The 21,240-nt window shown below is 46.4% G+C and overlaps 2 protein-coding genes across 9 annotated transcripts in view; one reads left to right on the top strand and one right to left on the bottom strand.

Annotated features, from left to right (window-relative positions):
- The window catches only part of LOC144888143 (uncharacterized), a 1,118,715-nt gene that overhangs the window by 238,475 nt on the left and 859,000 nt on the right, over positions 1-21,240 (top strand). For 4 of the 8 annotated variants that reach the window (XM_078781772.1, XM_078781773.1, XM_078781774.1 and 1 more), the window contains 2 exons: positions 9,941-10,045; positions 10,152-11,286. The exons of the other annotated variants lie outside the window; for them this stretch is intronic. In XM_078781772.1, coding sequence (XP_078637898.1) covers positions 9,941-10,045; positions 10,152-11,286 — 1,240 coding nt within the window. The remainder of the gene's footprint in view (positions 1-9,940; positions 10,046-10,151; positions 11,287-21,240) is intronic. 8 annotated transcript variants of the gene reach the window in all.
- Positions 13,218-21,136, bottom strand: LOC144892863 (uncharacterized). The gene is made up of 4 exons (XM_078781194.1): positions 21,106-21,136; positions 16,676-16,800; positions 15,549-16,052; positions 13,218-13,241 (listed from the first exon to the last, which is right to left on the bottom strand). Exons 1-4 carry the CDS (start codon positions 21,134-21,136, stop codon positions 13,218-13,220), a joined length of 684 nt encoding a protein of 227 aa, XP_078637320.1.

Below are 21,240 nucleotides of genomic sequence, written 5' to 3'. Positions count from 1 at the left end.
TACTGGATGAAATCGGCTGCAAATTTCAGAAGTAAATGCTTTGTACATCGAGGTAATATAATGTTCCAAATTTCAGCAACGTCTGTTTCTGCATTCTTGAGTTTTATTTCGAAAACCCTCGAATTCATGTTGGTGTCTGTCTGTCTGTCCGTCCGTCCACCCAAAATGTTTGCGCTCATATCTCAAAGGTTATGCATCAAAACTAGCTGAAACTTGGAATATACATTGGTCAATAAGTCTAATAATGGCTTTCAAAACAAATTCCACTTAAGTGCCATAGTTTTTGCTGTAAAATTAAATATATATAAATATAAATACATAAATAAATATTATGTATATTTAAATATCCATATATACACACTTTATACCTCTTTACAAATATTATTTCACAAATCTAACGTAATGGCCTAATGGATAGGGCATCAGACTCCGGACCTGGGGATTGTGGGTTCGAGTCCCATCTGGGTTGAATTCATATTTCCCCCTAACTTTTTCAAGTCTTTTATATCGTCTTGAATAATGAACAAATGAACATCTTGTACAATGAGCAAATGCTAACCCCCGCTCCCCGCTCTAGCAGGGAAAATGGCCTTGAAATGCCTATTGTGTGTGTTGTGTTGGACAATTAGGAAATGCATTTTGTTCGTATTTAAAACGTAATTATTATTCAACCTGATTTTCAGCATCATTATGAGTATTGTACAATATCAAATTGTTTATTGTATGGCATAATTATAAGCAGTGAACATGTTTTTGCTTCAAACGCTACGCATGTTAATATTTTGGAGTGTACGAGGCATGACTAGAGCATGCATGACTTGGAACGGATGCCAGGGGCAGGGAAAAGGCCCCTTTAAATTGTATGTGCCATGTGGTAAACTATAGAAAAGAAGGGACATTTGTGGTAAAAATTCCAGGGGCAGGAAAAACGCCCCTTTATATGGTATGTGCCATGTGGCAAACTATAAAAAAAGAAGGGATATTCTTGGGAAAAATGCCAGGGGCATAGAAAAGGCCCTTTTATATGGTATGTTCCATGTGGCAAACTATAGAAAAGAAGGGACATTCTTGGGAAAAATGCCAGGGGCATAGAAAAGGCCCCTTTATAGGGTATGTTCCATGTGGTAAACTATAGAAAAGAAGGGACATTCTTGGGAAAAATGCCAGGGGAATAGAAAAGGCTCCTTTATATGGTATTGTTATGTCTGGTGGGTAGTGATATGTAGAGAAGATAGAGCTGAGTAGGTTACATGCTTCGAGGTGTCGCGGTAAGGAAAACTACCTGTAATAAGTTAATGTGTAGGCGTTTGTCGGGTTAAGATGTATATTTGTGAATCTACCAGGAGGTTCGAGTGATAAGTAGTGTAGGGATTAAGGAGTAGCGCCCCTGTATGTCCTCACCTGGTTAGCCAAACCTTTGTCCCTTTTGGCACCGCACACCACACAGACATTCCGACGGATCCTTAGTGCAACATTAAAAAACGCCCTCCCCCCTGACATGACTTAGGAAGAAACCAGGCCAGGACACCGCCGCATGGCCACCACCATTTACACCTCCGACAGGCCTATCCACCTCGAATAGCACGCGCTATGACACCAGGAGCAGGGAGCGCGAGTGGGAGTGACGCAGTGGGCATGCACCTGGGCGAGTCGGTGGAGGAGACTGATTGGTTGGAGTGCGCCAAGGCTGACGTCACCGGCGAGCAGATATTAACGAGCGCCGAACGCCATTTCGGGCAGTTGAGTAGAGGGCAGTTTGTTTGAGAGTTGAGTTCGTTTGAGTGCGCAGAGTTGAGTTGCGCAGATTTGGGTTCGCACAGGAGAGAGTTCCTTTTGAGCAGTTGGGTTTGAGACGCGGCAGGACTTTGGTCCGAGTGAGTGAGTTGCTCGCAGATCCCTGGCTCTGGCAGTCTCTCGCGGCGCTGGGTTTTCTTCGTCTGCCTCGCCCGAGAGGAGTTCGCTGCTTCTGACACGTTCCTTTGTTTAGCTTGAACGTCCTTTTGCTTGACTGGTAGCGTGCAGTCGCACCTGCGTTCTCTCCGTTCCTGTCTTTTTGTGCTTCGTGTGGAGATCGACCTCGTATGGAGCCACTGGCCTGCTTTGGACGCATGGCACTTGGAGCGAGGCCTTGTGGCACTTGGAGCGAGGGACCTCGTGGTGTGCGATCGGGGCTTGTGGAGCTTGGAGCGAGGCCTCGTGGGTACATCGGGGCCGAACGGAGCCGTGTTGGATGGCAGCCAAGAACAGGACGACAAAGACGAGATAAGGCCGCATCCGCGATTACATTTTACACAATGAACGTGTTTCTTTTCCTTAGTTCGTAGTCCCTCGTTTGTATCTGAAGTGTGAGTGGGGACATCCCGATTAGGATATTTTATTACCGGCGCGTGCTTTTTCCTGTCCTTGCCTTTTTCTTTTAATAAACCCTTGTATTATTTTGCATCCCCTGTTAAACCTGTGCCCGCTTGAGTTGATTGCCCCTTACAGGACCGGAGCTACGCCGGCGCGCTGCAGTTAAGCGCTTTCAACGCAGCCTCCATTTTCTTTCTTCCTCCCGCGCGGCCAGAGCCAAATCCGTGTTTGGGTAGTTGCCTCCGAATAAGACCATTTAGGCCATCCGCGACTCTGGTGTTAACCGGAGTTGCGCGATAGTATGTTCCATGTGGCAAACTATAGAAAAGAAGGTATATTCCTGGGGAAAATGCCAGGGGCATAGAAAAGGCCCCTTTATAGGGTATGTTCCATGTGGTAAACTATAGAAAAGAAGGGACATTCGTGGTAAAAATGCCAGGGGCAAGGAAAAGGCCCCTTTATATGGAATGTGGCATGTGGGAAACTATCGAAAAGAAGGGACATTCTTGGGTAAAATTCCAGGGGCATAAAAAAGTCCCCTTTATATGGTATGTGGCATGTGGCAAACTATAGAAAAGAAGAGACATTCTTGGGAAAAATGGCAGGGGCATAGAAAACGCCCCTTTATATGGTAGGTGCCATATAAAAACCGTGTACATGCTGGACAACCTGTGTGTTTTTTAGGAGGAACCAAGTAATGCTCTAGAAAAGTTCATATAAAGGGGCGGCTAACATAGTGTCGTGCGGACCCTTTTGGTTAATACCAGGGCTCGCGGATGGACCGAAACGGATTTAATGGAGGCTATAACCAAACACGGATTCGGCTATAAAACGCGGGAGGAAGAAGGGAAATGGAAGGCTGTGGCAAAAGCACGTATCTTCAACGAACCGACGGCAGCTGCAGGGAAATTAATGAACTCGACACCGAATTAAAATGCACAAAAATAAAGATTTATTCACGGACCCGATAACAAGGAACGCGACCACAATCAATTAAACTAAATCCTACATTGGGACGTCCCCACAACTCACTTCAGATACAGACGAGGGAAGAATTAATAAAAGAGCATGTTTGTCATGTAATTGGGAAATGGCCTTATCTGGTCTTGTCTTCTTGTCTGTAACACGCGGCTCCCAACTCCGGCGCGGGAGAATTCTCCGTCCGCTTCGCACGCTTCGCTAGGCCCGAGCCAACGCCCTCTCCGTTGCACACGATTTCCCGCCCGCTCACAGCACCGAGCCTCACTCCCGCACAAGCACCACGCAGATGGCGAGCCAACGACCACCACTGCCTCTCAAGACCAAGAAGAAGGCAAGAGCTTCGAGCACGTCGAGACAGCCAGAGAGCACAAGGGCCAGAGCTGGATGTGCAACAACTCCGAACTGCTGGATCTCCACAAGTGCCAGAGCTGCAAGAGGAAGCTGCGCAAGCAGGAAAAACCCGACGTGCTACGAACTGCTGGATCTCCAAGAGCACGAACCGCAAGAGCGAAAATAGCATTCGGCGCTCCCTTAAATAACCTTCCCGCGGTGATGACGTCAGCCCTGGCGCGCCACCCAATCAGTGCCCTCCACTGACTCGTTGGCTGGAGGTTCGCGCCTACCACGCCACCCCAACACTCGTTCCCTGTAGCGTGGTCATAGTGCGTCTACCCGAGGAGGCTTGGCCTATTGGAGGTGTAACTGGTGGCGGCGCCCCGAGCCAGCCCCCTCCCCCCCCCACCTTGCCTGTTCGTCTTCCAAAGTCATGTCAGGGAAGGGAATTATTTAATGTTGCGCTAGGGACCTAACTATGTGTCTACAGGTGTGCATCACTCGAACATCCTGGTATGTTCACTGGTATACTCTTAACCGACAAAACGCCTACACATGAAACTTATTACAGGGCAGATTCCTTACCGCGACAGACGAAGCACGTTACCTATTCAGATCTCGCTGGCTCTACATATCACTACCCCACCCGACATAACAATAGTTAGGTTAAAACCCATCAGAACGCAAAGTTTTCTGTGTACCTTGAAAACGAAATGTGACATGTGTGCATGCATAATTGTTTATGTTTGCATGTGTGTGATAATGTGCATGTGTGTGAAATCTAATTTGTTGATAAAATTAATGCGCGATGTTCCGACCAATTGTATAAATGTTGGGTGTGATGTATTCTTCGGGACAAGCGTTGGACAAGCGAGATGTGTGTACACATTACAGGCAACAATTCGATTAGATTAAAGTATTGTACACATGTGCAGTATTTTACCAATCCCTTTTGGATTATAATTGCATAAACTTGCAAGTGTTGACATTGCAGACATATTGGACAAATGTGATATTTACATGATAAATACTGATGATAAAATTAGAGACTCGCGATAACCCGTGAAAATCACGGGCATAAATAGTGTTTATGTTCATACAAACTAACTACATGGTTCAGTGTGGAATAAAACCTGAAAATCAGTGAAAAGTTTTAAATGGCGCACAAAATGGCGCGAGTTATTCAAAACTTTTCACTGATTTTCAGCTTTTATTCCACATTTATAGACATTTGGAGTTGTATATAGTTGTACAGACTGCATATCCGCCTGCGGTACTGATAACATAACCAGTGATAACTGACTGGACAAAAGCCGCAGCTCGCTGGCTAGGTGTGCTTCCACCTTGTGGTATTGATAAATATCCAGGCTGATGTCACATTGGCGGCCACGCGTGCACATTGCGTGCCGCCTTCCCGCCTCCTTTCAAAATAATTGTGTCAGTTGGCACCAACATTCATTCTGGCAGATCTCCTGAATATCGCTTTGTATTCAACTGGCTTGACTTCCGGTCCCTCGAGCGACGGGGCTTGCTTCGATCTCTCCACGGCATCAAAGTTTGAGTGTTTTCCCATTCGTATCTTTGTCAAATTTCTGCTGCGTATTTTGTTGTGTATGTGTTATTGTGTGTTTCTATTTGGTTTTGGTTTTGTAGTTGCAAATTTGTGTGTAATTAGTCGTTTCTTTGTTTGCGCCTCGTGCGGCCTGGTGTCTCGTGCGGCCTCCTCGTCTCGACTTGTGCCCCGCCCCCTATATCTCGTTTTTCTTTCACCTCTGCTCCTGCTTTCTCAAATCCACGTTCTCACTTCGAGACTTTTCCCAGATTGTTTTTCATGGTTTTGTTTAAATATTTATTTAAATATGTTTAAACCGCAGCCGTGATGCTGACGCCGCCCCCCGCCCAACCCCCCAGAATTTCCATGTTTTAAACGTTTCCCAGTGTGTACCCTGGATAAGAATAGGTACGCTGTATCCCTGCGTGTCGTAAGAGGCGACTAAGAGAGTTGGCGTCAGGAAGGGCATCCGGCCATAAAAACATTGCCTCAAAAAGAGAACCATGACAATTACAACTGCATGTGGGCAGGGTACAGCCCAAAGTGGAGATCAGTTTCTGAGGTTTGGGACATGGAATGTAGGGACAATGACAGGGAGATCAGGAGAAGTGGTGGAAGTATTGGTCAGAAGAAGAGTGGACATATGTTGTGTGCAAGAGACGAGATGGAAGGGAAGTGGTGTGAGAATGGTGAAGGGTAGGCAGGGACAGAAATAAAAGTTTGTGTGGCAAGGGTGCCTGGAGGGCGTGAATGGTGTTGGTGTCCTGTTTTCTTAGGAGTTTGTAGACAGTGTGGTGAGTGTGACTAGAGTGAGTGATAGGTTGATGATGGTGAAAATGATGATTGGAAAGCTCTTGGTGAACGTCATCTCGGGATATGCTCCGCAGGTTGGTCAAAGCGATGAAGAGAAGGACAAGTTCTGGTGTGCGATAGAGAAGCTGATGGAAAACGTGAAAGATGAGGAAGTTGTTGTGGTAGGAGGAGACCTAAATGGACATGTGGGAAGGAGTATGGATGGTTTTGACGGAGTTCATGGGGGTTACGGATATGATGTGAGAAATGGAGAAGGTGAAAGGATTTTGGAGTTTGCTGATGGAGCTGATTTGTTGATTTGTAATACTCAGTTCCAGAAAGAGGATAATAAGCTTGTTACATACACGTCGGGTGGGTCGACGACAACCGTTGACTACCTGATGGTGCGTAGGCGAGATAGGGGGCACCTCCGGGACACAAAGGTGATCCCGGGGGAGGAGGCTATTTCACAGCACCACTTGGTTGTCTGCGCCGTAAGGGTGAAAGGTGCGAGGAGAGATCGGCGGGTGAAGTACCAACCGAGAATGAAGGTGTGGAGGTTGAAAGAGGTGACAGTAAGGGAGGCATTAAAAGAGAGGCTGAGTAGGGTCGAGGATGATGTGGTTGAGCTTGAAAGTGGTTGGATGTCAATGAAAGCTAGACTGTTGGGAGCCGTTGGTGAGGTATGTGGATGGACAAAAGGACCACCGAGGCACTCGGAAACATGGTGGTGGGATGATGAAGTTGGAAAGAGGATTGACGAGAAGAGGAAGAAGTTCAAGGAGTGGCAGAAGGCGAAGGGTACGGGAGCAGAAACAACAGAGCGTGAAAGTTATAAGGCAGCCAGGAAAGCTGCAAAGAAAGAGGTAGCAAAGGCGCAGGAGGCATGTAGGAAAATGTTCGGAGAACGCTTGGATTCGGAAGAGGGTCAGAAAGCAGTATTCAGGATTGCAAAGCAGATAGCGAAAGAGAGGTGTGATGTGATGGGGGTGAGTTGCTTGAAGGATGAAGTGGGATAAATCGTTGTCGACCCAGATGGAATTAAAGGAAGATGGAAAAGACATATGGAAATGCTGTTGAATACAGAGAATGAATGGGGTGGCAACATAGAGTAACCCAGTTTTCCCGGGGAGGGAAACCCGAAGGACGGGAACAGAGAGTAACCCAGTTTTAGGACCGGCAGAGAAGATAACTGAGAAGGAAGTTGAGGAAGCGATAAAAGCAATGAAGGGTAGAAAAGCGGGAGGGCCGACGGGAGTTGTGGGAGATATGTTGAAGGCAGCAGGAAGTTGGGGTGTGAAGAGAATGACCGAGATCTGTAATCTGGTGGTGAAAGAAGGCCGCATTCCAGTGGATTGGGAACTGAGTACCCTCGTCCCTCTGTACAAGGGGAAAGGTGACCCTCTGGAGTGCGGCTCGTACCGAGCGATAAAGTTATTGGAGCATGGAATGAAGGTATTGGAAAGGGTGTTGGAGAGGAGGATAAGGAAGAAAGTGAAGATCGACGAAATGCAGTTTGGATTCATGCCAGGAAGAGGAACGTCAGACGCGCTTTTCATTGTGAGGCAGTTGCAGGAGAAGTACATGGAGAAGAGGAAGAAGTTGTTTCTTGGGTTTGTTGATCTGGAGAAAGCATTCGATCGGGATCCACGCAAAGTATTGACATGGGCATTGAGGAAGTTAGGAGTGGAGGAATGGTTGATCAGAGTAGTGATGGCAATGTACAAAAGAGCGCGCACAGCTGTAAGGACGAAGGACGGGAACAGTGGTGAGTTTGAGGTGAAGGTGGGAGTGCATCAGCGGTCGGTACTAAGTCCACTACTATTTGTAGCTGTGATGGAGGTGCTGGCTCAGAATGTAAAGGAGGGTTTACCGTGGGAGTTGTTGTATGCAGATGATCTGGTGTTTATTGCGTAAAGTATGGATGGACTGAAGGAAAAGATGAACACGTGGAAGGAATGTATGGAGACAAAAGGTCTGAAGGTAAATATCGGAAAGACGAAGGTGATGGCAAGTGGTAAAGCATGTGGTGAGGTGGAAAGAACTGGGAAGTGGCCCTGTGCTGTGTGTAGGAAGGGTGTCGGAGTGAATTCCATTCAGTGTACAATGTGCGCTGAGTGGGTTCATCAAAAATGTAGTGGTCTGAGAGGGTCATTAACCAGTGTGGCAGCTACATTCAAATGTAAGGTGTGCACAGAGGGAGCTGCAGATGGAGGAAATGTTGAGTTGGATCTTGGAGACGGCGTGAAGCTGGAAGGTGTGAAAACATTTTCCTACCTCGGAGACATGCTGAATGGAGAAGGTGGATCAGACTCGGCAACGGTTGCTCGAGTGAGATGTGCATGGAAGAAGTTTCGGGAATTGAGTGGCGTGCTGATGATGAGGGGAGTGTCGTTGAAGCTGAAGGGAAAAGTGTATGCTGCATGTGTGAGAAGTGTTATGATTTATGGGAGCGAGACATGGGTAATGAACGTAGAGCAGCAACGAAGGTTGGAAAGGGTGGAAATGCGAATGGTTCGACGGATGTGCGGAGTATCGTTGAGAGAGAGGAAGACAAATCATGAATTGCGAAAGATGATGGGAATAGAGCCTGTGATTGATGCTGTGAAGAGGAACAGGTTGAGATGGTTTGGTCATGTGTTGAGGAAGGATGAAAGTGACTGGTTGAGAAGAGTGATGGAAATGAATGTAGAAGGAAGTAGAAGATGGGGAAGACCGAGAAAGACTTGGCTAAAGATGGTGGAAGAAGAAATGCAGGCAAGGGGGTTAACAAGGAGAGATGCAGAAAATAGGGCAAAATGGAGAAGATTGTCATGGGGACCGCAAGGCTAACCCCCGCTCTCGCAGGGAAAATGGCCTTTAAAATGCATGTTGTTGTTTGTGTATTCAACTGCAGTATTGTCTCTTATAGTGTGGTTACTGGTAAGTATCCCCTTTACATTTCTGATCGCATTTATATTTGTTTTAAAAGGCGTGGCATGCCTCTCGAGTCGCTGCGCATCCGGCACACATCCTGACGTCTTCTTCTTCTCCTCGGTATCAAGTGCAGCATCTCACTGTGCGTAAAACAAAATGGCGCAAGTTATTCAAAACTTTTCACTGACTTTCAGCTTTTATTCCACACTAATAGACATTTGGAGACATAGGTATGCTTATCTGGAAGGGTTAGTCATAACTACATTGTATCACACATATCTTAGGGCGACAGGAGCAATAGCTGAAGAGAAGTTCCGATTACAAACTTCAGAAATACGCGTTTTAATGATATAGATTATGGATGAATTGTATATTTCCACCTTCTTCTGCAATGGAATAGAAAGCTAATATTATGCATGGCATTTTAATTTTTCCCAGAAAAATGAAGGGACCGCTAAGTGGTCCCTTTGAAACCAAGAGACTGTAACTGCATTGAAAATACATTTACTTCTTCATGTAGCTGTATGAATCAAATTGGCAACACTTTATATGAACTTTTCTAGAGCATGACTTGGTTCCTCCTAAGAGCACAAGGGTAATCCATCATGCACACTATTTTTTCAATGTCCCTTCTTTTCTGTTGTTTAGCATTTTCTACAAGCTAGGGAATATCCCTTCTTTTCTATACTTTGCCACATGGCACATACCATATAAAGGGGCCTTTTCTATGCCCCTGGCATTTCCCCCAATAATGTACACTTGTCCTTGCTATTTGGCACGATGGAAAATTCCCCGATTTTTAGTATGATGTACGTATATTCCTGACTTTTCCAATGCTAACTTTGCCAAATACGAGGTTTTGCATGAACATATGCTTCACGTTGGAAGAGAGTCGACTGCATCGGCTTTAGATACTGCAGTACTTTTATTCTGAAATTGAGTTTTTTCTCTCCTCACAGAAGATGATATTGATTTTTTATATATATATATATATAATACCGTTCCTTTTGTCAGATGACATGTCAGATTACTAATGAGGAAGAAGCATGCATGGTGCTGCGTGCTTCGAAGTTCCTCACAAATACTCTGATGAAGTATCGCCTAGAGCCTCTCAAAGATGTAAGTGGAAGTGTTTATTATCTTTTATCTGCAGCATTTATTTTTAACTTTATAAACAGTATTGGTTAATGCTTTGTTTGACCCTATTGGGATTTTTGACCCACAGTTGGATAAGATTGAGGGGAGGCAAGATCACCCACCACATTTCATAAGAGACAGTCCAGTGGATTTCCCAAGAGACAGTCCAGTCAATTTCCCCAGAGACCATCAGCGGGATTTATCCAAGGACCGTCAGCTGGATTGCCCCAGGGACAGTCAGCTGGATTGCCCCAGGGACAGTCAGCAGGATTTCCCCATCGACCGTCAGCTGGATTTTCCCGGAGACCATCGGCAGGATTTCCCTGGGGGCCGCCGGCAGGATTTCCTCGGGGACCGTCGGCAGGATTTCCCCGGGGACCGTCGGCAGGATTTCCCCAGGGACCATCGGCAGGATTTCCCTGGGGACCGTCGGCAGGAACTCCCCAGGCACCGCCAGCAGGATTTCCCCGGGGACTGTCAGCAGGATTTCCCCAAGGACTTTCCACTGGATCTCCCCAAAGACCTTCCACCAGATTTCCCGAAGGACCTTCCACTGGATTTCCCGAAGGACCTTCCACTGGATTTCCCCAAGGACCTTCCACCGGATTTCCCCAAGGACCTTCCACCGGATTTCCCCAAGGACCTTCCACCAGATTTCCCCAAGGACCTTCCACCGGATTTCCCCAAGGACCTTCCACCGGATTCCCCCAAGGACCTTCCACTGGATTTCCAAAGGAACCATCCCCTGGATTTACGTGGTGACCTTTCACTGAATTTACTCAGGAACCTTCCATTGGATTACCTCAGAAACCTTCCACAGGATGTATTGAAGAACCTTTCACCGGATATTCTCAAGAACTTTCCACCAGATTTTCTCACGAACCTTCAACCAGATTCCTCCAGGAATCTTCCACCAGAATTCCCCGGGAACCTTCCACCGGATTTTCCTGGGAACCTTCCACCGGATTTTCCCAGGAACTTTCCACCGGATTTCCCCAGGAACCTTCCATCGGATTTCCCCAGGAACCTTCCACCGGATTTCCCCAGGAACCTTCCACCGGATTTCCCCAGGAACCTTCCACCGGATTTCCCCAGAAACCATCCACCGGATATCCCCAGCAATATTCATCCGAATATGCCCAGGAACAATACACCATATCCCCTCAGGAATCTTCAACCAGATTGCCTCAGGAATCCTCCACTGAATTTCTTTAATAATCCAGGTAAACTTGTGGTTTACATTGGCAGGCTTTGCATTGTTAAATCTTCCATGTTTGTTCCATGCTTTATTTGAGGTTAAAAATTAACATGAGTTGATATGAAAATTCTCACATTGCTTCTGGTGACACGATTAGTACAGGAAACCTGTCACATAACGATCGCATCATCAACGAGAACAGCACTCGGGAGAGCGCATACCTCCACAATGTTGGACAGTTCAAGTTTTGTGTCCCACTGACAGGCCGGATCTTCATCCAGACCTGAACCAAAATCTAATCGGCTTGGTCTTGTCACCTAACCAACTCATCCACCTTCTTCTGTCATATCTGTCCACAACTTTTTGAAATGTTGTGCTATCTATCGTTTTTGGCCCCATCTCTCAATGGTGAAAAATCACTTTTAAAACTTCCAGTGTCTGTATCAGTGTCCTCGCCAAAATGTATTCAATTGGTGCAATTCACTCACCCAACCTGTCCACCAAGCTTTGTCCGAATCCGTCCATAATTTTTGGAGAAATCCTGCTCACAGACAAACAAATAGACAAGCGTATGAAAACATAATCTGCGTCCACCATCGGTGGAGAAGGTGATTAAATCGCTCATTACAGTATTTGATTGCAGTGATGCAGAGCCTGAAATAAGTAATCTAAGAGAGTCTCATGTCATGCACATGCCACATATTGCTGCAAAGGAGCTATAGCCATGTCATGTCATGGTGACCAGCTCTCATGGGAAAAAAATAAGGGACACAGGTCAATGAGGGACACAGGTCAATGAGGGTACAATAGGCCCTCTTGTGGGAATTTGGAGATGAAGCCCCCTGAAGCTATGAAGTTTTAGGTATTTAACTAATCAGCAAGGTATTAAGTATTGAAATAAGCTACGAGAACGTTTTAAGTATTTAACTGGAATGGCACTCGTAGAGCGCATCCAATTTCAAAGAATGTTTTTTTTTCTTCCTGCGCTGTCAACACTCCCAATTTATGAGCTCTATTTTGGAGTGGCCTGTGACTTTTCAATGAAATTTTGCATCGATAATGGCACAACGTATGTGGGGTTGACCTAATGTTTCTGACATTGACCTAATTTGAAGGTCATGGCTGAATTGTAGACAATTTAACATTTTTCACCAAAACTCGACCAAGGTCTGTCCGATCAGAACTAAAATCCCCTATCTGGATAGACCCAAGGAAGTCACATTTACACTTAATTTGCATCATACCCCTCCAGGTTAAAGGTCAAGGTCAAATGGCAGTCGGAAAAAAATAATGCGTTTTTTGTCATCGCTCAGTTTTGCCAATGGAAAAACTCAGACCGCTTGGCCTTCCAATATGTTTTTGCATCTGCCATCTGCACTGAAGTAAAAAAAAAAATAGATTGTTCAACATTGTTGTTCAACAAAGCAGAGAAGTTGTGTACCTGATATTTGGTTGGTGTCGCTGACCTAATTTTTTCAGATTAACCGAATTTTAACACACTTTAGGCCACTTAAGGCGCTTGAGACGCTCAACATCCTTGAAGTCCCTGAAAACCACTAATACCCTTTTGACCCAAAGAACCTTTCACACTCCAGACCCCTCAGACTCTTAAAAGAACACAATCATGAAATTGTTTGAAGAGATACGTTTGAGAGGATGATAACCCTGACCCAAAAGCACAAAACCTTTTTTTTGGGAAGAATAATAAGCTGGATAATTGTATTTTAAAATCGGACTATTTTCACTTCCGTTATGTAAATGAGCTACCTAAGTCGATTTGCATGACGTCAAAGTTGCACAACACATTGACGGACGTGTACGTCTGCGTTTCATCACAGGTTATTCTGGCGTTCAAGATGCTGATGTGCCAAGCTTTTCACTGTTCAAATCGTCGATAAATTTGCCCACTGAACTCAGAAGTTCTTTTTTTGCATTCCTGACCCACAAAATGAACAATCATACGCTGTGTGGTTGAAAAACCTAGGAACAACCAAATTCAACATGAAAACGTATGTTTATTCAAAATATTGTTGCGGATCCCCTGTTCTGTCGACGTACTAAGGGGAAGGGGGGAGGGTGGGAGGGGGGGGGGGTGTGAAGTCCCCGGTTCCCCTCAGACACCCGGTCCACAGGCCGCCGGCCAAGACTAAACTAGCGGTTACCGAGTTGCGAAGCAACTTCAATTACCAATTTCCCTATCACGGGTCGAAGGGTTATTGGTCACGACCCAAATACCTTTCGAGACCACGTGGCCGGGAATACCGGGGATTGAACCTTCGCGTTCCGACACCTTGTGGTTTGCCGAGCGGATCACATGGTGTGGGTCGCGGCGTTATCCTGCGTGATTTATGGGCCTGATTAAAGAGTCAAATTCAGTTAGAACTATGCTGGGCCAATGGGGGAAAAGGCGTACTCGAACAGGTTGAAAGGAAACAAAATGTACACGTTTTATTTCCAAAAAGCACAGATAAAGGACGAGAGGCAGGCTTATCAATTCTTACCGATCGAAATCCCAACAGGCACCTTGCACACACACACTGGGAATGAATCGCACAGGTTAAACTCGTACCGAGCAACGTGCAGCCATGGACTTGGGTTCACCAGCTTCCACGCGCAGCTCATGGCCCGTTGAGGACGCACAGTTGAAGAAGGTCGCAGAACGAACCGCCGCTTCAAAGTCAGCACGAACGTCGATCCATGATGAATTAATTCAGCGCAGGAAGGACAAACCAGCATGGAGGACACCACAAGGAACGAAGGTCGATTGCAGGAAGGCCGAACCAGCATGGAGGACACCATGAGGAATGAAGGTCGAGCGCAGGAAGGACGAACCAACACGGAGGACAGCCAGCTCGAAGGACCACGACGAGAGGGCGGCGAGAGAGAGAGCAGAGAGAGAAAAATGCGATGGACATGGGGTTTTTTATCGGGTGGAAAAGCTCCCTAGAATGTTCCACAGGCTCCCATTGGTGGTTTTGCGTGTCCACGATCTGTCATTGTTCGAAGTTTACTGGTGAGTTTTGCTGGGGAAAGGTCCAGACCTGATTGGTTGTTTACGTGTCCACGGCCTCTCATTGGTTGTTTGCGTGTCCACGCCCTCTCATTGGTTACCTGCTGGTGACGTGGGTGGCTCTTTTAGCCATGTCTACCACAGCCGCGGTTGATCACGTGGACTGTGCTTGCAGCCACGCCTCCTTGCACATGAACCAGCGTCTTCCTTCAACTATACGAAGGTTTGAAATCCTGCCGAAACTCAACGCATGGACATTGTGTAGCTTTAATTACTACACAATGGGAAGGGAGCGAATCTTTACATTTAATAAGAAATAACTGACTAATGCAGGCTACATGTTGTCGTGTAATTAACTAGAGGCGGTGTTCTTCATTGCAAAACCACAACGAGTGCAGCGGCATAGCAAACCAATTGTGCATTTTGTGATGGAAGCACCAAATTTGGCAGAATGATAGAATATTATATGGAGAACATTTTCAGATATGGAACCACTTTGGAATTCACCCCAATGTGGCCGCCATATTGGATTTCAAAATGGCGGCTTAAAAATCTTTAATTACAAATATTTCTGGTTCTATACCAGCTACAGCCTTGATTTTAGTGTCTGTATGTACAAACTTGAGGTCAAGGAATTGAATGGTTCTACTTAGAAGTTGATTTACTGACGCCATATTGGATTCCAAGATGGCGGCTTCCGAAAATCTGCTGACCGATATCTCTGGTTCTATGCCAGCTAGATACTTGATTCTGGTGTCTAGATGTACATTTCTGAGGTCAATGAATTGAATGGTTGTATTGAAATATGTTTTAATGGACATAAGCAACTGATAATCCCATATTACGTACATTGTATACACACGTTCAGCAAGAGAACTAGCGAGCGTATTGCATCAAGTCATGCCAAGTGTCACAGTTCCAACTCAATGTGAGCAGTCACCATCACAGGCACACAGTGCTGTGCATTTCAGAGCCGCTTTCTTGCACTTGCATCTCCCACTGCAACCGTTTTCGCACCCACAACAGATGAGTTCATAGCAGGATTTGGCAGCTTCTGGTAGTGTTGTCCACAGAGGATCGAACTGTCCGTCATTGTCCACCCACCCCCAGTCGCATGGTGATGGGAGATAGCAGTGTGGGACAAGAGACTGTCCCCAACAATGTCCACCCTGGTAAGTTGCTCTCTTCACGTGTTGTACTAAGGCGGCCTGTGTTGGAGGTATTGCTTCAATGGATCGAGATTTCTTTGCAAAGAGTTTCTTTCTTGCCAGATTCACCTCAGAACATGTGCATGTGCGGTCGTACAAAAGCACTACGTATCTCTCCAGGGTTGCCAGTGTATCCTCAGAGATCTCACTTGGTGCAGATGCCAGGTCCAGGAATGCATTGGTCACTTCTGGAAAAGTTTCCCATACTGCCCATGCTGTTTTCTTGCCACGACCTGCAAAGCTCGAGACGGTATCACACCCTGTGATTGCATGGAAGATTGGCAGTGCCTTGGCTTTGTCTGGTCCCAGGGTAGCAGACAGCTCGTGTGCTGCTATGTAGCGGAAGTTCTTTCCGGTTCCAAGCGCTAACCAGAGTTCGTCCACTACCTCATTAAGCTCCTGGGCCATCCACACAGCGAGAACCACCACATCTGTGTCCACGGTGCGGATGAGTACTCTGCGGTGTCCAGATTTCATAGCAGCTGCTGCGTGGAGCATCATGCGCGTGTCTGCTTCCTCGTGATTGCACGGGGCCAAAGCGGCTGTGTCTGCACATGGTGGTACAGCAATGACCTGTTGGTGTAAGCATGAACAATACCGTGATGTAAATTAAATGTGAATTCCTTTGGTGTAGGTGGTCACGAATAAAACCTGACATGAATCTGCATAACATTTATTAATTTATTTCAGTACATTATTTCAAGTACATAAATACAGGGCAATTATTATTATTATTATTATTATTATTGTTATTTACTTGGCATCAAACACATGAAATCATACAATATGACATTGCACATATAACAGTAGCCTGTTCATGGACACTCCCCCAAGATGCCAGGAAAGAAAAAAGCAATTCAAGAACACTATGGCCAATAGGCCTTTCTTAACAATTTGAGGGAGTGTACCGTGGACAGCTAAAGATTATATATACAATACAAAATATTATTCCGAATAGATAATACAAATCGGGATTATATAATCAAAATTAAATTATATGAAAAGAATACACATATGTGGGTAAGAATTTACTCTACAACAGCATAAATCAATAATACATTGTATAATATGTACTGAAACCACAGAAGATTGTACACACACTCTCAAACACACAAGCAGGCACGCACCCACTCTCACCACCCAGACACATACACACACTTTCACTAACACACACTAACATACATCATGCACATTACCTGTTCACCGTCAGTAGCAATCAGCTGTTTGTCTGGCACATCGATGGACTCCGTGACCTGCTTAGACAGAAAGCTGAAGAGTTCCTCCTTGTTCTCGTCGACACAGAGGAAACTGTGCCAGTTGCCTGGTAGGAGGGCAGAGCCAGTGACACGTCTGCGTATTCCCTTGCCTCTGTTGGTCCTTGCAGTTGCCTTCAGGCTGCCTGACTTTGCATAGCGGTCCCACACTAGATCGAGACGAGATCGATGTTGAAGCTGTGACATAATGTATGGAACGAATACTTTTGTGGCATAGTCAAGAAATGTTTTGGTCTGGCCTGGGCTCAGCATTTGAACTATTACAGCTCCATCGAGGATCACAGAAGATACTTGTGGTGGGTCCGACTTTGTTTCGACAAGCTGTTCTAAGGGCTGCAACAAGTCAGCTTTGGAACCAAAGCGGAGCTGTCCATTTTGCGAGAGTGCTGGCGGATGTGCGCTGTTCTCATGTTTGAAGAACTGCTCGAGACCCCCATCTCTGGTTTGGCATGCGATGTATAGTCTGGAGAAGAGCTCTGAATCACTCTTTGCAGAGGCTACTTGTTGTTTGCTCTTCTGGGCAGCTTTGACCTTGATGGATGAAAACAACGGGAGTTTGTTGCGTTTGATGACATCATTGAGTGGCTTGGATCTGTCTGCCAGACGTTCCTTCTCAAATGAATGGAACTGATCTCTCCCAATCTGTACAGCTGTACGCACAGTATCTACAACAGCTGGGCCCAAGATCTCTAGTGTGCCCAGGACCAGCAAATCTGTGCTTTCTTCTTCAAAGGGGCTGCCCATCTCTTCGATGACTGTTGTCAGTGCACGGACATCTTGGACGAACTTCTTCTGCACACTGTCGGTTTGCTCATGGTGGTGGGTGTGCTCTCCCCTTTGGCGCAGTTGCTGTGAGGTCTCAAATTCTGTGATGACCCGAGCAACTTCGGGGCCAGCCACCATCCACCGTCGAAGGGCACTTGGATTTTCAGTTAGGCCCACTGCCCCGCCATCGCCTTTGACTGTGGCATTGTTTTGTTCATGAGCCTGGTCTAGGGAGATGGTGGAGAAAGCATGCCTAGTCTTCTTGGATGTGAAGTGCCCCACATGGAACTTGGCAGCAACACCTGGGTGTTTCTCTGCAATGCCAACCATGTCCCTGATGTGGACTGGTAACCAGCGAGCATAGTGGATATGGTCCAATGCAGCGAACCATGCAGCTAGCTCTGGTAGGGTGTCCATGTACAGCGTGAAGTTGGACTCTCTCAGTGAACGTATGTAGAGGAGTATACAGAGCTCCAGGTTAAGTACAGTGGCCCAGTACTGAAACTGTGGACATGCCGCTGCTCTCTGGTCACACCATGCCTCGAACTCCAATGGTTCCTCATCTCTTGCAGTTGCTCTTTCGTTGTATATGTCATATGCACGATGCTGCAGTATGTGTAGGGCAGCAACAGTTACTTGGTGGGCGCGTCTTGTACGGCTGACGTGAGCTGCACGCAAGAAGGAGTCTGCTGTGCCAGCTGTTGCTATCTCTGCCTGAACCAATGCCTGTGTCCAACCGCTGTCTTGCAGCCAGTCTCCTGCTGTCTTCAAAGCTGCCATCTCTTTGTGTAGACCACCCAGCATGACCACAAAGAGATCTTCACCATGTGTGTCTGGCCAGTTCCATTGCACCTGCTTGGCGATCGCATAAAGTGGTTGGTCCAGTGTGACGACGGGTATCTGTCCAGGGTTTAGCTCATTGATCGCTGCTTTCACGACATCCATGGCATGGCGGATCATTGGCACTGAGTGGGCTTGGTCATGGAAGAGGGGAAGCAAGGCAGTGGGTGTGACTGTGATACTAGTATCCTTGGCCGATTGGTTCTCTGCGTGATGTGCAGCCCAAGAAATGTTTCCTGGATTCTGTGTGTCACCACTGTCACATGCATCCTTCACAGTCTGGAGCCACCTCTTCTCTTTATCCAGTTCAGCTTGTGCAGGATTCCTCTGCAGCGACGCCTGGGTTCCAGCTGGTACAGGGTGGCTTTTGGCAAGTGAACTAACTGGTTGTACATCTGTGTAATACCGTGGAAGGTCCTCCACAGTCTTGACATTTGAGACACCCCCGATGATGACAATACCTCGGTCTGTGCCTTGATTGTCATAGTCTGGATGTTGTATCAATGAAATACCAGTTCCGTGGAAGGAGTCGTGTGCTGTCGTGGAACTGGGATTGTGGTCTATATTATCCACAGCTGATGTGGTGAACACTCCACCGCGGAGCTTTGGGGGACAGACCACCTTCTCCGCCCGAAAGCGCTGACAGACCCCATTCCCCAGCTCTGCAGAGATCCGTAGCACTCTATCATAGGCAATGCTGATCCCTAGTCCAGATAATGTGTCAACCAGTTCCCTCTTTCTCGTATGGGCTTGAAGCATCAAGCCAAGATATATTGGCAAAGGAGTCTCTTGACTAATGCTGTGTCGTACGTCTGTGCCTGCACCTCTCCTCTCATGCTTCACACTGTTGTATTTGAGAAGTTGAGCTATTGTCACAGACGCCGATGCCGATGACTGACATGCCTGATCTTTGATGCCTGCGCCCTCTAAAATCATGGAGACCATTGTCAGCAGCAGTTGTGGCACAGACTCTTCTTGACATTTGTTTGAGAAGGACCCATTGAAAGGCTGAGATGACTGGAACATATCCTTCCTTATAATCCCTGCAGCTCGTGCCAGGTGCACAACATCACTGTCAATATCATGTTGACATGCCTTGGCTAATGCACTGCCAATGTCTTCCTGAAACACCAGCAGGACATCTCTTCCCTGCCTGTGCTCCTGCAGACCAGGGAAGTGTGCCAGGATACGCTCCTTGAGTCTGGTTGTATGGACTCGTGTTTCCAGCACAACTCCGAACTGTTCCATTCTCATTGTGTAGAGCTTGGTGAGGTCTGCCATCTTGAATACAGGAGCAGTGTCTTCTCCGTTAGCAGTTTCCTCTATGTATGTTACCAGTTCAGCAAGGACTATTGCTGAAATGACATCTACCGTGCTCTGGCTTTGCTCAGCAAGCTTTTTTGCTGCCCTCACGCGGTTGTATAGGGATGTCAAACATTTCTTATGGTACTTGGCCTCTCTTGCGACCATGTCCCCAGCACTCAGTTGGGCTAACAAAGTGGTATCCTGAAGAAACTCTGCAGCCTTGCGAACGTGTTTATCTAGTTCCAATGTCGCTGCTTGATGAAACTCCAAACCAAGCTCTTGCTGGCAGAAGAAGCACAAATTGTCGCATATGCTATCAACACAAGCTGCCTGAGACCTAGTAAGCTTGTACTTATCTGTGATTGTACTGGGGATAGGGCTTCCCTCTGGATGACTTCTCTTCTGTACCCGCTGTAGCTTGGTAGTGTTATATTTCACCCTGCATGACTTGTGCCACTTGGCTTGGTGGGCAGCTAGAGTGGCAGCTATCCCTTGGCCTTCATCCAGTCGTTGCAAGTCCACGTCTTGTGGCAGCTTGCCTAGTTTATTGAATGCTGATAGATTGTCTTCAAGTGTCTTGTATCCAGCACCTGCATCAGTTCTTTTCGTGACAGCAGGACACTGTAGGGACTCTCCTATATCAACTTGACACAGAACACAGAGTTCCCAGTCCAGTGGCGTCTTTGGCGTTGAAGTTACATGCTTGGTAACCTGAACTAACTTGAACTGCTTCGACATGATTGAAACCTGGATGGAGCAAACAAACAAAAAAGTCGTTTAATTAGGGGTTAATCAACGGACCAGCATGTTTTATCTACAGGACAATACACGACCCCCCCTGAAATTTGACACCAAATGACCTCTTTTAGGGGTATTTTTGGCCGAAATTTTCAAATTTTTCACTCCCCAGACCCCTAGATGTTCCCTTGAGCTCAGAATCGCCGCTGTAATGTGTCTACTGATGTTAGAAAAGATATAGGGTGAATGGGGCAATAATTGTGCCTGTAGGATTTGTTTCCGCCACCCCCCCTAAGGGTTACAGATTTTTAAAGCCGCCATTTTGAAAACCAATATGGCGGCGACCTTGGGTGAATTTCAAAGTGGTTCCATATCTGAAAATGTTCTAAATATAACATTCTATCATTGTGCCAAATTTGGTGCTTCCATCACAAAATGCACAATTCTTCTTAAATTTTTGCTATGCCGCTGCACTAAACAATATCATGTTGTTTGCGAAGACCACTTCCAGCTGTCAACATTCGTATTTGATCAACAGCCTCGCTACCTGGGAAACGAGCCTCGGAAATTGCTGAAACATGACGCTGTACCGACACTTACTGGGCAAGAGTTACCTCTTGATTTGAAGCCAGGCCATTGTGACCCAAACTCAGAGCTAGTCCTCAAGTATTTATCTATATTCGTAGAATACTAGGAGAGCACACCTGTCACTTCGCTGAAGGACCAATTAGTCATGCTGCTTGCCATAAATTGCTATATTGGTTCACTGTTTCTGCATTGAGTCCGTAGATCACGATAACTCGACCAGCATATGGGAATATTTACCCTGCGCTTGCAAA

Source organism: Myxine glutinosa, chromosome 7 (assembly GCF_964187855.1).
Source record: "Myxine glutinosa chromosome 7, kmMyxGlut1.1, whole genome shotgun sequence".
NCBI lineage: Eukaryota > Metazoa > Chordata > Myxini > Myxiniformes > Myxinidae > Myxine > Myxine glutinosa.
This window is presented reverse-complemented; position numbering and strand designations above follow the sequence as displayed.